The sequence below is a fragment of the Ptychodera flava genome, unplaced genomic scaffold (assembly GCF_041260155.1).
Source record: "Ptychodera flava strain L36383 unplaced genomic scaffold, AS_Pfla_20210202 Scaffold_30__1_contigs__length_3116999_pilon, whole genome shotgun sequence".
In the NCBI taxonomy this organism is placed as follows: Eukaryota; Metazoa; Hemichordata; class Enteropneusta; family Ptychoderidae; genus Ptychodera; species Ptychodera flava.
Window position 1 is genome coordinate 1,071,831 of NW_027248352.1, and position 15,670 is coordinate 1,087,500.

The 15,670-nt window shown below is 39.9% G+C and overlaps 1 protein-coding gene across 1 annotated transcript in view; it reads right to left on the reverse strand.

The window, feature by feature from the left end:
• Positions 1-15,244: 15,244 nt before the first annotated feature.
• LOC139127254 (uncharacterized) overlaps positions 15,245-15,670 on the reverse strand; it is a 690-nt gene continuing 264 nt past the window's right edge. Inside the window, exon 1 of the mRNA XM_070693166.1 lies at positions 15,245-15,670. This exon is cut by the window's right edge and continues 264 nt beyond it. Within this exon, the coding sequence (XP_070549267.1) occupies positions 15,245-15,670 (426 nt within the window).

The window sequence follows — 15,670 nt, forward strand, 5'->3', positions numbered from 1 at the left end:
TCATTAATAATTAATTCTCTATGTTTCTGTGAACAAGTCCTCATCACTTACGGTAGAATATTGGGAGAGACATTCTTAAACTAAGCCGGTGAAAAGTTATCTTACACCAAGCGTTTTTAAATGAATCCCAGCATGTGATATATCAGAGAAGGATTGTGAAAGTTTGAGAGTCCAAATATCTGTCCTCGTGGCGTGCTCTACCTCAATAAAAACGCTCTGAATTAGTTTCAAAGTGTCACCGCCAAAACAAATACTGTTTTCGAATTCAACATCACCTAGGACCGTAGTACATTGTTGCGTTACAACAATAAATGAGATAAACAGCATGAGGAAATGAAAGATTCTTTTTGGAACGGACCAGATGCATAGTGGCAGGAAAACCGTATATCATTACTTTGTACCAGTATAAAGGTCATTATCACCACACACAGTGCGTTGTTTTAAAGAATAAGGCAAACAATACCATTATGAAAGCGGTACAACCAAATCTTTTGATCAGTGCGAACACACTGAGCTATTTGTATGTTATCCCGTATTCGATGTGTAATTCTATAAGTTCGATATAAAGGCATAGAGGCAGTCAGTAAACATTTTTAATAGTATTTGCTTTTAAATATCCGTAATTTGAGATACGGTAATAGATATCTCCATATTCAATTGAATGTATTATTATACGTTATTCTTCTATTTATGATTTCGACTGATTCGTAACAATCTCGTTCATCAGGTAAACTTCACACGGACACACTGCTCAAAGTAGAAGGTAGGTTACGACTTGTGTTTTTCTTTGAATGATATTCGTTTTTAATAATTTGTTGCTTACTATTAAATATGTATAATCCCATTTAGGTTTGACGTCATTGTAAATTAGTAATTCTTTTGCGGACCCGTTCATCTTCCAGCAAAAGGCAAGATGTTGTGTGACACCAGGAAGATCGTTACAGATTGCAAACCAGTTTTTGTAATCTGTCTTTTCTTAATCAGAATAACTTTGATTTAATGAGTAAAAAGAACCAATCACTATGAATTGTGCTATTGATAATATTCATTCACCAAATGTCATCTTGACCAATCAAACAAACAGATTTAGTGACGTTAACAAGTAAATTATTGTCTAAGGATGCTAATGAAAGCCAGTCACATGTGCGCAGTTAAATTCATTGGCGTAACGTCGTACCTCACTGTAATTAGATTAATTATGCCAATTTTAAATATACTCTTGAAGTTTCAATGCCACGACAAAATCGAAGTAGTATTCATATTATCGATGGTGTCGTTTATTTTGAAAAATAAAAAGAATCTTAAATCCACATGAGATAGAGGAAGAACTCATCAACAGCAACTGACGACCTCATTACAATATTATTTACTTGTGGCTTTAAGGGTGATATCCTCGGTTTTCACAGCTGTCGTGAATAGTTACATTTACAGACAAATGTACTGCATGTAGTTGCCTTTGGAATTCTTTCACTTGACGGAAACTCTTGTATATTGTTACTTTTCAAAAATATATATAGTGATGTAGAGGTTGACTTCTTCTGACAAATGGCGTATTTCTTCCACGAGTCATATACTCCAGGTTCGAATCCAATAAGGAATTTATGATTTTTTTATGTGGGCGAAGAAAATGTATTGTTGTTTGTCTGATGACTGGATGTTTTTTTCTTCTGTGTTGCTTTTCAAAAGAAAACACAGTTAAAAAGTCTACCTTATTTGGTCGAACTTACGTGACGGTGTAATTTAAACTTTTTAGCCTGGTAGGCCGTCGGCGGTACGGGTATCACGACTGGGTTGTCGCCCTGCTTAGCTCGAGGGTTGACGAATTGCTTATGAACAATTTTAATTGGATCCGTCGACCCCTAGCACTTTGTACACTAAAGTTTTGGTGACTCGAAATTCGCTTTGACATGCTTTCCATGTCTTTTTGAACGGATCACATTTTTGTGATTATCGTAGAAAATGGTATCAGTCATGTCAGATCTGTCTTTGTTCGTATGCGTGTAGGAAAAAAACACAGTTTTAAAAAATCTCTCATGTTCCATGTCTCAATCAGCACCAAGATTTTTCAACGTTAATCACGTTTAATGAGAATATTACGGAAACTTAGAGTAAATAGTAAGAGTACTGGGAACATGCATACCACAAATCAGGAAAATATGAAAGTACCATCTCCATAGCGGTCGATAAGTGTGCATTTCTAAAGCAACCAGCTCTAACGCATAGACATCATATTATTATTATTATTATTATATTATTATTATTATTATTATTATTATTATTATTACAAGTTTAGGGGCTATAAGTATTATATAGAAATCTAATAAACAGTTCATTGAAGCTGTGGGAATTCTGAAAAAGAGATGTCCGAATGCAGGCTCATCCTTGCAGTCGTGGGCGCGCACAAAACAAGGCACAGCGACTTTGGAGAGTCTATGCCAGTGTATTTGCTGCAAATATACCTTCACGCATGCGCTTCGTTTGCCAGTGAAGTCTGCCAATATGAGCATGCGCAATTGAGTTCACCTGCGCGTGAATGTGTAATCTGTACACTACGTCTCGTGCTATAATCTTGTCATTGAGCTTTGCAGTTGACAGAAATTGGAATTATTGCAGAGAATACTTTTCAGGACATTACAAGTGAGTCCCTAAGGTAACAAGTAGGACGTTTAGGAAATCCTTTCAGAAAGTTCACGCCGCCTGTGGCAATTTTGTGGAGTATAAGCTTGTACGTACCTGGAGTGACGGTATACAGTATTTCTACTGTACATATTGCCAGATAATATGCGATGGAATTTTGCGTTTCACGTCGTTCAATCATTCAGATGGAAATGCCGGCCTTCTCAAACTTTGAAAAAAATCAGGGTGACAGACTTTGGAATGCTAACTCTTTTATAACAATGACGTTGAAGACATTTGTATTCGAGCTCGGCAACATTTTTTGATTTGAGAACTCTCATCATGGCGGATTCACTGAAACAGTGAGTATTCAACAACTTTTTCCTATGTCCATGTAGCACTTGTGCAAAAATAAACGAGTCCACAGGCCTTTGGCGAATCAATAAATGCGTTTTTCACCAAGCTGAAAGGTTGAAAGATGCGTCCGTCACTTTGGGACGAGCTAGATAAATGCAGTCAAACCCAGCTAGGCATAGAAATTTGCCATAGTATGACTTTGTTCTGGAGACGACCGGCCGTGTGGTGGAACTTTGCAACAAAGTTTCCATATCTGAACTGACGTACTTGAATGACAGGCACAGGAAACGATGGCCAATAAAAACGCATTCTCGTTGCATTTTGATAATAATGTATCAATCTAAATGACACGGAAATTATGCCTCCTCCCAACAGAAGGGCCATGGTCTATTTTTAGCCCTGCTACAGTATGTCTCAGTGCTGAAAAGGCCATATTGTTGTCATGTTGTCATGGCGACTTTTAAAATTTGCATACAACTGTGAGAGTGCAACGGGTTGTTTATAGGTCACAAAACTTTGAGTCCCACTGTCGTCCATTACACCTGTTTCCTTGGGCATTAAAGGTGTGCAAGTATACACATCAAAAGACTAGAAAATTCACTTCATGGGCAGAACCTTGTAAAATAGCCCTTTCTTGTCTGGTTAACGAAAAAAGATACCCCTGATCTAAAATATGCATGGGCTACCAGCCAGTGTCACCGGGCTACCAACTTCAGAATATGGTTGCCCAAGTGGACTACCAGGGAAAAAAAGTTAATTTTGAGCCCTGGGCAATATTAAACATGAAACATTTAACTTGTAATATTTCCCCTTGTCTTGGCCTGCTGGGTTTAAAAAAATGTTTAAAGGTATACAGGGATCATGTTCAAATTTAGCTATTGCTACCATGGAAAGGGGAGATCTAGCTAATCATCAGAATCATAGAGTTTATGGGGTCACGCCAGGTCACACAAAAAATAATGCACCACTACATGGCCATAATTTTACTTTAGTTAAACAATCAGAAATATATAATTTGTCTTCATTATTCTTCCTGGAATGAGGCAAAGAAATCAAAATAAATTATTATAAAATGAACATTATTATACGTCGTTAATTATAAATCCATAAAATAAATAAGTACCAGTGAATTATGTTTTAAATAAAAAATGTGCGCTCCTGTAACTGCTTGTGATAAATATAATGGTACATTGGGTGATAAGGATGATTGGGTTCGGATACCAGTATAATTAATGTCAGGACATAACATTAATTTGAAGGCATAGACTTAATTCGATAAATGCAGAATAAGTTAGTAATATACTATATAACACTTATTTGGGATGACTGCATGAAACACAATTAAAAATGCTTGAAAAATTATTTCTGGTCTATGTAAAATTAATTCTAACACACTATTAAAATTAACGGAAAACATAATTTTGACCAAAATGGCCCCAATATACATTATCTTTATTATTCTTTCTAGAATGAAGGCAAAGAAATTACAATTATTATTATTATAGAACAAATGTTAAAAGTTGTTACTTAGAAATCCATAAAATAAATAAAAAACTGTGAATTATGTTTTAATATAGACCCTCTCGAGGTTCTATGGTTTTAAATAAAAAAGCTGTGGTTACCGAAATGGTTACTATGGCAACATAAAACAAAAATGAACATGGAGTTCATGCTGTTATAAATACACTTAGGAGAGCATTTGCATAGTAACTGGGATTACTTTTAATGGACTTAGGAAAAAAATTGAAATTTTAAAATGCAAATAGGTTACTATGGAAACACAGGGCAGTAAAAATGGATATCATATTTTGTCTTTCTAACCCGAAATAACCCTTTGGTATAATATTTCTGTTGATTACTGGATTTTTACACTGGATATTTGGTCTTTCTAACCCAAAATATCCCTTTGATATAACACATTCTGTTGATTCCTGGATTTTAGATGGAATCTTTGAAAAACTGGTAATTTTTACTCCTGAATGGTTGCCATGGAAACATCTCACATTAAAATGAGTGTGATTTTTTTGGTGTGCTAACCAGAAAAACCCTTATTATCAATTTTTACATCAATCAATAGTTCTTTAATAGGAATTAGGGAAAAAGTAACATTTTCAATCCCAGAATAGTTACCGTGGCAACTCAAAACATTAAAATAAGTCTAGTTTTTGTGTTTTCTGACCCGAACTCCCCCCGCTAGCTAATTTTCATATCAATCAAAGTAACATTTCATTGGATATTAGAAAAACTGAAATTTTCAACCCCTAAAATGGTTACCATGGGAACATGGGCAGTGAAATCGATATCATATTTGGTCTTTTCGACCCAAAATACCCTTATGGTGGAATTTTCACAGAAATTGAACCTATTATTATTCGCGTTATTTTTTCTATATAATACTTATATTAATTATTATTATTATATGTGTACCACATATTACCAATCTGTTGGCAGCGAAAAAATGTTGGTATTTTCACACCCAAAGTTTATGGCCCTCTTTTTGTGCATTTTCTAAAAAAATTGTGACTTTTCCAAGCTTTGGATTGGGCTAATCATCACTGCCAGATAAGATAAATTTCCGAAATGATTATGATCCTCTAATAACTAGCAGCTTTGACAAACATTTTCTCTTCATCCTTATATCGAAGGATGTAATGCTTATCCTACAGATCTTTGTGCCGCTATTAACTTCAATATCGCACAGATCGTTGACCTCAAAATAAGGACTAGTCAGATCTTGACCGTAGGTATTCGAATGTAAAGAAAATTCTATTTTCTATCGTAATAAGACATAGTAGAAGTGATCATTTTGACAAACAGCCGAACACGTCAACCCCTTTCTCTAACCTTAAATCCTTGCATATCGTTTATGAGCGGGCCAATTCACTCAACACCGTATAGGAAGAAAACAGGAAAGAATAGCGCCAATGTCGGTGAAGCATACCTACCTGTCATTGAAGGTACAATTATGGCGTCAGCATACCCACGATTTACAAAAGGTGATCTGACATAATGTGAGAGCCAGCCCCAATCGAAAAACCTTAGTCATGCCTATTGTCCAGGCACAACCTAACTCCAACATTCAAGCACCAGGCGATGAGGCGTGGCCCGAGCACAATTGATTAGCCACAGTACTACTGCAGAGTCATCATTTGACTGAAAGTGAACTGGAACTATTTTCAACTTGACAACTTTTGGTGAAAAGTGTTGAAATTCCATGTTTGCATAGGAAATATTGTTTGATAAACCGCATTACAGTAGTTAAAGTATATCAATGCCAACGCCATTGAAAGACAAAATCGTTCCATTTAGCTGATTTTCGTCGAAGATGGAAATAAAGCGTCTGATTACCATTTGCCAATATTTTAAGGGGGGCGCTGCACCAAAAATAGCATACTCTGCTTAAAATCACTTTTTCCAAATAGTTATTTAATTTTAATGAGTTTGTGAACCAAAGATTAAAATATTGGTTGGGTTCACCTTGTAGCTTGTGATGCAGTCAAAAGTTGCGTGATGGAGAAGTGTTAATTTATGCAAATGTATGCCAATCACCCAATTTCTGGTTCTTTTTTCCTCCCTCTTTCAAAATTTCCAAAGAATTTAACTCCCCTCTGGCTGGGTCAAATTTTCTGAAATTTCATATTATGTTCTTTGAATGCTATGTAACAAAACGACTATTTTGTTCAGCAATAAAATTCGTACATTTTGAATAAGAGGCATTTTAATTTTGCTCATCATGATTTTAGTCAATCTTTTAGAGAGTCAGTCTTTAAGCCCCTACCATTTTAGAATGAGGATAGATAATGCCAAATAAAATAGTCGTTTTTTTCTACATATATTCTTCTTTCAAGTGAAATATTGCATTTTAGATAGTGTCAAGTTTTTGACTTAAATTAATTTTATCATTAATACCAAAATGAGGTTTTTCACACCAAATATACACCCACTTTATCCTTTGAGCAAACTATTGCTACTATACATATCTGTAGAGTCTCTTCTTTTTGAAAATATATGGTATAAGGGAGTTTCCTTATCATCTTTGATGAGAAAGATTACTTTGAAAAAAATGTTTTGGCAACCTGCAGCTCCACCTTAAGTGAAACTGTGTAAGACAGGTATATAATGAAAACATAATAACCCAAACAAGGGACTTTATACTCTCGGGGCAGGAGACCATTGCCCTCCTTATGTCGGGCAAATGGTCACCTACCCACGGGCACATAGTCCCATGTTTTGACTAAAATATTATATCTTTGACTGGTATCTTTGTATGATCAACATCCGCAGCAAGTGTCATCAGATTTTGTGCAGTCACCAAGGAGCTCTATCTGTAATTAAAAACATTGTTTCCCTGTTTAGCCAATTAAGGCTTCAACACTAATTACAAAAGGAAATTAAATACGTGAATTAATAATTTATGAACACGTTCTCGCTATAAACTTTTACGCTACTGGAACAACTGTACCATGTTTCATAAAATTTGACGCAGTACTTTTGGACATATATTACTCATTATTAAAGTTAGTTAATTACGCAAATTAGCAATTGCATGATATTGCTTAATGTCTTTGGACAATATTAGAGTACTCAGAGATCCACGTCTGTACCATGTTACTAAGGGATTGATTTCTGGACCATGTTTCATAAAATTTGTACTGTATTTTGGACACAGTGCATTAATTAGGAAAGTTAAATATTTAAGCTTATGAAGATTAGTGATTGACAAAATATTGCGAAACATTTCTCTTCACTATGACAACGCTGTTTCATAAAATTTCTGCAATATATCTACAAATATTTCTATTTCCTTTATTACAGAAATTCATCAAATATGCAAATTATATATACACACAAACACACACATCCACCTATCTATGTATCTATATATATATATATATATATATATATATATATATATATATATATATAGAGAGAGAGAGAGAGAGAGAGAGATTACTTCAAGTACAAAGAAATGGAATCTATTACTTAAGTTTCATGCATCTTGCAATCCTCAGATAGAGTGAACGGATTACTAGCTCGACACTCTTACATATAGGATTAGGACGAACCATTCTATTTGTAGGTGGTGTTAAATTATTATATAAATAATATATAATAATATTTGCTTTGGTGGCGACATTTTGAAACCAACTCAGAGCGTTTGTTTAACAGTGTAGATTTGTCAGCATTGATAATGTGCAGCTTTTCTGATATACAAAGATTACATCGCTTGTTCATGTTAGAGTAGCTCAATGCTTTATCAATGATTGACCATGAAATGTCAAAGTCTTGGCCCTTATTTCTTAAGTTCCATACAAATTTTGACAACTCGGTGTCGTTTTTGTATCTCTCGTTACGGAACGATTTCATGTGATTAGTGTAGCGCGTCTTGAAGGTGTTATCAGTGAGGCCGATATAAACCCTCTCTCTGTTGTCCTCCATTGATACTTTGGCCTTGTACACCACGCCTTTGACTTGACAGTTACCCTTCAAGGGGCATGCCGACTTAACCCTGCAATTACAATCAGCTGGTTGGTCCTTACGCTGTTTTGGAGATTACCCTCTTATTGTGCGATTTTATTATACTTGCCATATTCTTCATACAGCTATAACTCACTTTAATTGTATTATTGGAATGTTCTTTTAGCACGACCAAACATTTTCATTACCTGAACTAGTAACGTTTCGCCTGTCCTCTTCGGCAGGCTTTGTCAAACTGTCTGTTTGTTGTCATACCGCTAGGTGGCGTAGTGGTGATGACGTGATCGTAAATATGTTGAAGTTGATACGCCCCTCATCTCTATTCATGATGGATGCCCCCTGTCTTCTGATGTGGATAGATTCCCTGATTTGCCTGGATAGTCTGTCTGATTCTCTGTCTATTATTTGTGCGGCATTCCAGTCTATGATGTGATTATTCTGGGCGACATGGTCTGTGATTGCTGACTTGTTATATTCCTTAGAAGCTCGTCTCTGTGTGGCACGAGTAAAAGTCCTCTCACTGATCTCATCAACTTCCTTCTTATGTTCTTTTTGTCGAACTCCAAGACTTCTTCCTGTTTCCCTATGTATACTTTATTACAAGAGCAGCATGGAATCTTGTTCACACAGTCACATACTTTCTCTCGATCTGGTTTATCTTTAAGATGGATTAAGATATTGCGCAGAGTGATATGTGGTTTCATAGATGTACTTATACCATGTTGTTTATAAACCCTAGCTAATGCCTCAGACACTTTTGTCACATACGGAATCACCACCTGGCCTTTCGTCTTTTCTCTAGATTGCTGTTGGATTTAGACTTCTTTTCCACCTTCCCTACATTTCTTCTTGGACTTTGTTTATTGACCATCCGGATAACCACATCTGCTGAGAGCCATTTTTATGTGTTCTTCTTCTTTTATCCTATCTTCTTCTAAAGTGATGATGTTCTTGCTTCTATCTAGTAACGTTCTTATGACTCCTAACTTATGATGTAGGGGATGGTGGGATGCAAAATTCAGATACTGGTCCGTATGGGTTTTCTTGCGGTATACCAGTAACTTAACGCTGCCATCATCTCGTCTTACAATGAGGGTGTCAAGGAATGGAATCTGTCCTTCTACTTCGGGTTCATATGTGAATTTAATACTGCCTGTTGGATCCACTTTATTGATATGTTCAGTTAGATTATCCACTCCCCTTTCTTTATTTGTCCAAGATGTCATCTACATATCTTTTCCATAGTGAGCGCCAGTAGGCTTGTTTGTATTTAGGTAGCATTGCATCATGGGTATCTCGGCCGCCCTCTTCGGCCTTGTGGTCGTTCGACTATTAAACCACGTTTCTACCGTCCATCCGTGTTTGTCTACTTACTGGGGTGGTGGCAGCGACGAGACGAACCTCATCGCATCAAAAGCTTTCATTGGTCTCAACAGCACGTCAAATCATCCACGGGTGGACTTGCTTTGCGTATAGCGGTAGGAAGATCACCTTTTCTCAGTGACCTCAGTGTATATAGTTTCGACATAGAAACATGGCCAGCGCACGAGCGCCAAAGCAATGGTCTCTGACTAAGCATGAAACCATCACTTCCTTGAGGCTTGGCGCCAAAATCTTCAGTACATCCTTTCGTTAGACGCAAACTTCGCCACCTTCCTCGACGATGGATGCAAATGGGGTAAGAAAACTAAGACTGATGATGGAGAGAATGTACCGGAAGCAAAAAGACGCACAGCGCAGCAGAAAGTCACACACTTAGAGCTGATGTTGGGCCAAATTGCCAACTACTGTCCCGTCATTTCACGCAATACCATAATCAGAAATTCCACCTCCGTCTCAGCTATTTGGCAAGCTATCCGCCTCCACTACGGATTCCAATCTTCGGGCGCCCACTTTTTAGACTTCAATGACATTTTGTTAGAACCAGACGAACGCCCTGAAGACCTTTATCAACGGCTTGTTTCCTTCATTGAAGACAACTTACTCATCAAAGATGACGATATCACACATTTTGGTCAGCGACCAGACTTTGACGAGGAAATGACACCCACTCTAGAAAACCTCATAGTTCTCACATGGTTACGATTACTACACCCTGGCCTACCCAGATTAGTCAAGCAACGTTATGGAACCGAATTAAGGTCAAAAACACTGGCATCACTCAAACCAGAGATTTCCCAAGCCTTAGACACACTGCTGGACGAAGTGCATTCATCCTCCGACGCAAAGGTATTACGGTCAGCACAAATACGGTCAGCACAAAATCGCAAACAACGTGCCAAAACTTGCCCACTGTGTAAACAGGCTGGCAGACAGAGTTACAATCACTTTCTTAGCGCTTGTAAATACCTACCTGCTGAGGACCGGCAGTATATTACTAAAACCCGTCAAACCACATGTCTCGATGACGATTATCCTGACGATTCGCAAGATGACATGCAAGAGCATTTTGACTCCATGACTCTCACAACAGACAATCCAGTTCGCACCTGTCGTGTCAATACCAAGCAGTCGCCATTCTTTAAAGCATTTTATGGGCACCACCCAGTCAGTTTGACACTGGACTCAGGCGCTGAAACCAACATGATCAAATTGTCTGTTGCCAAGTATATCGGCGCCATGATCAAGACAAGCACTCAACGGGCCCTTCAAGCTGATGGGCAAACCCCTCTTCAGGTGAAAGGCGAGACCCACATTACAGTAACCCGTAACAACATTGACCTCACTCTTGATGCACTTGTTGTCGAAGAACTTGACGTAGATATTCTAGCTGGTATGCCATTTATGACCTCAAATGACATCTCCATTCGCCCTGCAAAACAACAAATCGTCATAAAGGGGATAGATGTCATACAGTATGGATCCTCACCATCCTACTCTACCTCATACGCTGTTCGTCGCACACATTCGTTCATGGTAAGGTCACCACCAGCTACCACCATCGTATGGCCTGGAGATTTCATTGAATTATCTTTGCCTCCGGAAATTGACAAGGACAACACATTTGCCATTGAGCCGCGCTTCAATTCAGCCAGCAACCGCCATCTTAAACTGTCACAGTCATGGCCACAACCTACCATAATTGACTCAGTTGCAGGCAAAGTACGCCTCTGCAATGAATCGACCATACCACGTGTGATTCAAAAGAATGATCATCTTTGTCAACTCAGCCATGCTACATCCCCACAGACAGCTGACACAGATACCAACATACCCCATATCACACCAGTACGTCCTTAGCTACGGATCATCACTCCTCAAACGTACAACTGGACCAAGATTCCATCTTATCGGATGAAAACAGGTCACTATTTCGAAATTTACTACATCGTTACGATGAAGTATTTGAGCCAACTTTCACTGGATACAATGGTGCAAAGGGTCCCTTTGAAGCCTCAGTCAACATGGGGCCAGTCGAGCCTCCTCAGCGCAAAGGTCGTGTTCCCCAATACGCAAGAGACAAGCTCGTAGAATTACAACAGAAGTTTGATGAACTTGAGAATGCAGGAGTTTTCCGTCGCCCAGAAGAAATAGGAGTAACAGCTGAATACTTAAATCCGTCATTCCTGGTGAAGAAGTCACAAGGGGGATTTCGACTTGTCACAGCATTTGCTGATGTTGGCAGATACAGTAAGCCTCAGCCCTCACTTATGCCTGATGTCGACTCGACTCTCCGCACTATCGCTTGCTGGAAATATATTATAACGACCGACTTAACCAGTGCATTTTATCAAATACCGCTCACAAAGTCCTCAATGAAATATTGCGGTGTCGCCACTCCGTTCGAGGCGTACGCGTTTACACCCGTTGTGCAATGGCATGCCAGGATCGGAAACTGCCTTAGAAGAACTGATGTGTCGTGTGTTAGGCGACTATATCCAACAGGGCACAGTTGCCAAGATCGCTGATGACCTATATTGTGGCGGAAACTCACCCAAGAGCTACTCCAAAACTGGGAAAGCGTCTTGAGGGAGCTTTCAAAGTGTAACCTGAAACTATCTGCCAAGAAAACTGTTATCTGTCCACGATCTACAACCATCCTTGGATGGATATGGTCAGAAGGCAAACTCACAGCAAGCCCTCACCGTGTTGCAGCCTTAGCCTCATGTCCACTACCTGAAACAGTACGTAGCCTACGGTCCTTTATTGGTGCCTTTAAGGTACTAGGTCGCGTGGTACAACACACCTCCCATCTCTTAGCACCTTTAGAATCTGCTATAGCGGGCCAACTATCTCATGAGAAGATAGAGTGGGATGACAACCTTCGTGAGAAGTTCCTCTCAGCACAACAGTCCCTCAGTCACAACAAGACAATCGTCCTCCCTCGCCCATCAGATAGACTTTGGATTGTCACTGATGGATCCACCACCAAGCATGGATTAGGCGCAACATTATATGTTACACGAGATGACAAACCATTGCTTGCTGGCTTCTTTAGTGCCAAACTTCGTAAACATCAAGTGTCATGGCTACCATGTGAAGTGGAAGCGCTATGCATTGCAGCTGCTGTCAAGCACTTCAGTCCGTTCATCATACAGTCTACCCACCGAGCTTGTGTTCTCACAGATAGTAAACCCTGTGTCCAAGCCATTGACAAGCTATGCCGTGGTGAATTTTCAGCAAGTCCACGTGTCACGTCATTCCTATCCATTGTAAGCAGATATCAAGTCACTGTTTGCCACCTTTCCGGCTCTGCCAATATTCCATCCGACTTCGCAAGCCGCAACGCGCCTACTTGCAGTGAGCCTCGTTGCCAAATATGCACATTCATACAGCGTACAGAAGATTCAGTGGTCAGATCGCTATCCGTTTCTGACATCATCAACGGCCAAGTACGACTACCCTTTGCCAGCAGAGCAGCTTGGATCAATATCCAATTAGAGTGTCCTGATCTACGCCGTGTACATGCCCACCTTAAACAGGGAACTAGACCCTCCAAGAAGATTACAAATGTCAAAGATGTTAAACGGTATCTCAGTACTACTACAATCGCAAACGATGGTCTGCTTGTAGTCAAACACCATGAACCCTTCCGTCATACATCAGAATTGATTGTTGTCCCACGTGCTGTACTTGATGGCCTTCTTGCTGCCATACACATCAAACTAGATCACCCATCAAAACACCAGCTCAAACTGGTCATGAAGCGTCATTTTTATGCGCTTGACTTGGAGAAACACATTGACCACGTATACGAATCGTGCCATATCTGTGCATCATTGAAGAAGTTGCCAGGAAATATTCTCCAACAGTCAACTGACAATGTTCCAGAATGTGTAGGCACCTCGTTCGCAGCAGATGTCCTCAAACGCAACCGCCAACTCATCTTTATACTGCGCGAAACCACCACCTCTTTCACGTCCACATGCATCATTGACGATGAGAAGCACTCAACCTTACGTGACGCCCTCGCACGTCTCACCATGGAACTACGCCCCACTAGATGGCCCTAATGCCGTTATTCGTGTCGATCCAGCACCTGGTTTCCAGGCTCTGACTTCTGATGGCACGCTACACAAACTCCGTATCGGCCTAGAACTTGGACGGACCAAAAACCAAAACAAGAACCCAGTGGCTGAGAAGGCAGTGTATGAATTGGAGGAAGAGCTTCTACGTCAAGAGCCCTCTGGTGGTCCAGTCACTCCACTCATTTTGAGCATTGCCACTGCTCGCCTAAACTCACGCATAAGGAGCAGAGGTCTTTCCGCCCGCGAAATGTGGACACAGCGCGATCAATTCACGAATGACCAGATACCACTCTCAGACCGCAACCTCATAATCCAACAGCACAACCAACGCATAGTCAACCATCCATACAGTCAAAAAGCAAAAGGACATGATGGGACATTTCGTCACGAGACTATAGAAGTCGGGGACTTGGTTTACCTCCATGGTGACCAGAATAAGTCGCAAGCAAGAAGCAGATACTTAGTTACCAGCATTGATGGAGAATGGTGCTTCATCAAAAAGTTTACAGGATCGCAACTGAGAGCGTCCTCCTACAAAGTCAAACACAGCGAATGTTATAAAGTTAAAAGCCAAGTCACCTGCCGCCCAGATACAATCTACATGGACCATTACTCAGAGGACCACCAGGTAAGTGAATATGCCATCCCTCTGAGCGCCAGCAACATGCCTTATGACAGTGCTCAGCTAGCTGTCACGAAAAGCCACCACGGGAACCACCCGCTGAGCCTCCTAACATGTGCACCGATGCTCTTAAGCCGCCAATAGAACTTACCCTACCTGCAGAACCGGATACATACACATCCCCAGAGATGGCATACCGAGAGCCTATACCGTACGATATAGCTGATGAGTCAGAACAGTGTGGCCAGGAAGAATCCATAGAAAAGCGTCACCAGGGAAGACCGCAGAGGGACCGTCGCCCTCCCAAGCATTTGGCGGACTATATCCTCTTTTAGGATACGTTTCACTTAACATTGACACTGTCTCACTTTCCGGAAACAATTTACTGGATTTGCTCATTTACTGTTGTTTTGACCTGCCCTTTTTCCCCGGACAGTTTATCGTTGTTTGTTTGTTTGTTTGTTTTCTTTTGCTGTTTGCTTGCCTATTGCTGTGTTAAAAAAAAGGAAAGAGAGAGAAAGTGGTCACGCCAGTAGGCTTGTTTGTATTTAGGTAGCATTGCATCATGGGTATCTCGGCCGCCCTCTTCGGCCTTGTTGTCGTTCGACTATTAAACCACGTTTCTACCGTCCATCCGTGTTTGTTCTACTTACTGGCGGAGGGTTTACAGTTTAATGGTTGCTGTTGCTATAGCCTGCTGTTCTTAGTGCTCCATGAACAAATTAGCAACAATTGGAGACACTGGGCTACCCATCGCTGTGCCAAATAGCTGCTGGTAAATCTGCTCCCTAAATACAAAATATGTTGTGTTGACTATAAACTTCAGAAGCTCTATGATGTCATCTACTGATAACAGCGTCCTTGATTTTAATTTAGAGTCACCTACCAGTCTCTCCTTGATTATATCCAGGGCATAATCAATGGGTGTGTTTGTAAAGAGTGATACAACATCGTGCGAATTAAATATCTCATCTTCCCCTATCGTACAGGTTTCCATCTCCTCCGCCAAGTGTTTGGAATTCTTGACATGATGGACAGTGTTGCCAACTAAGGGTTGTAAGATGTCTGCAAGTGCTCTCGATATGTTGTAACCTATGGAGCCTGTATAGTCTACAATAGGTCTGAGTGG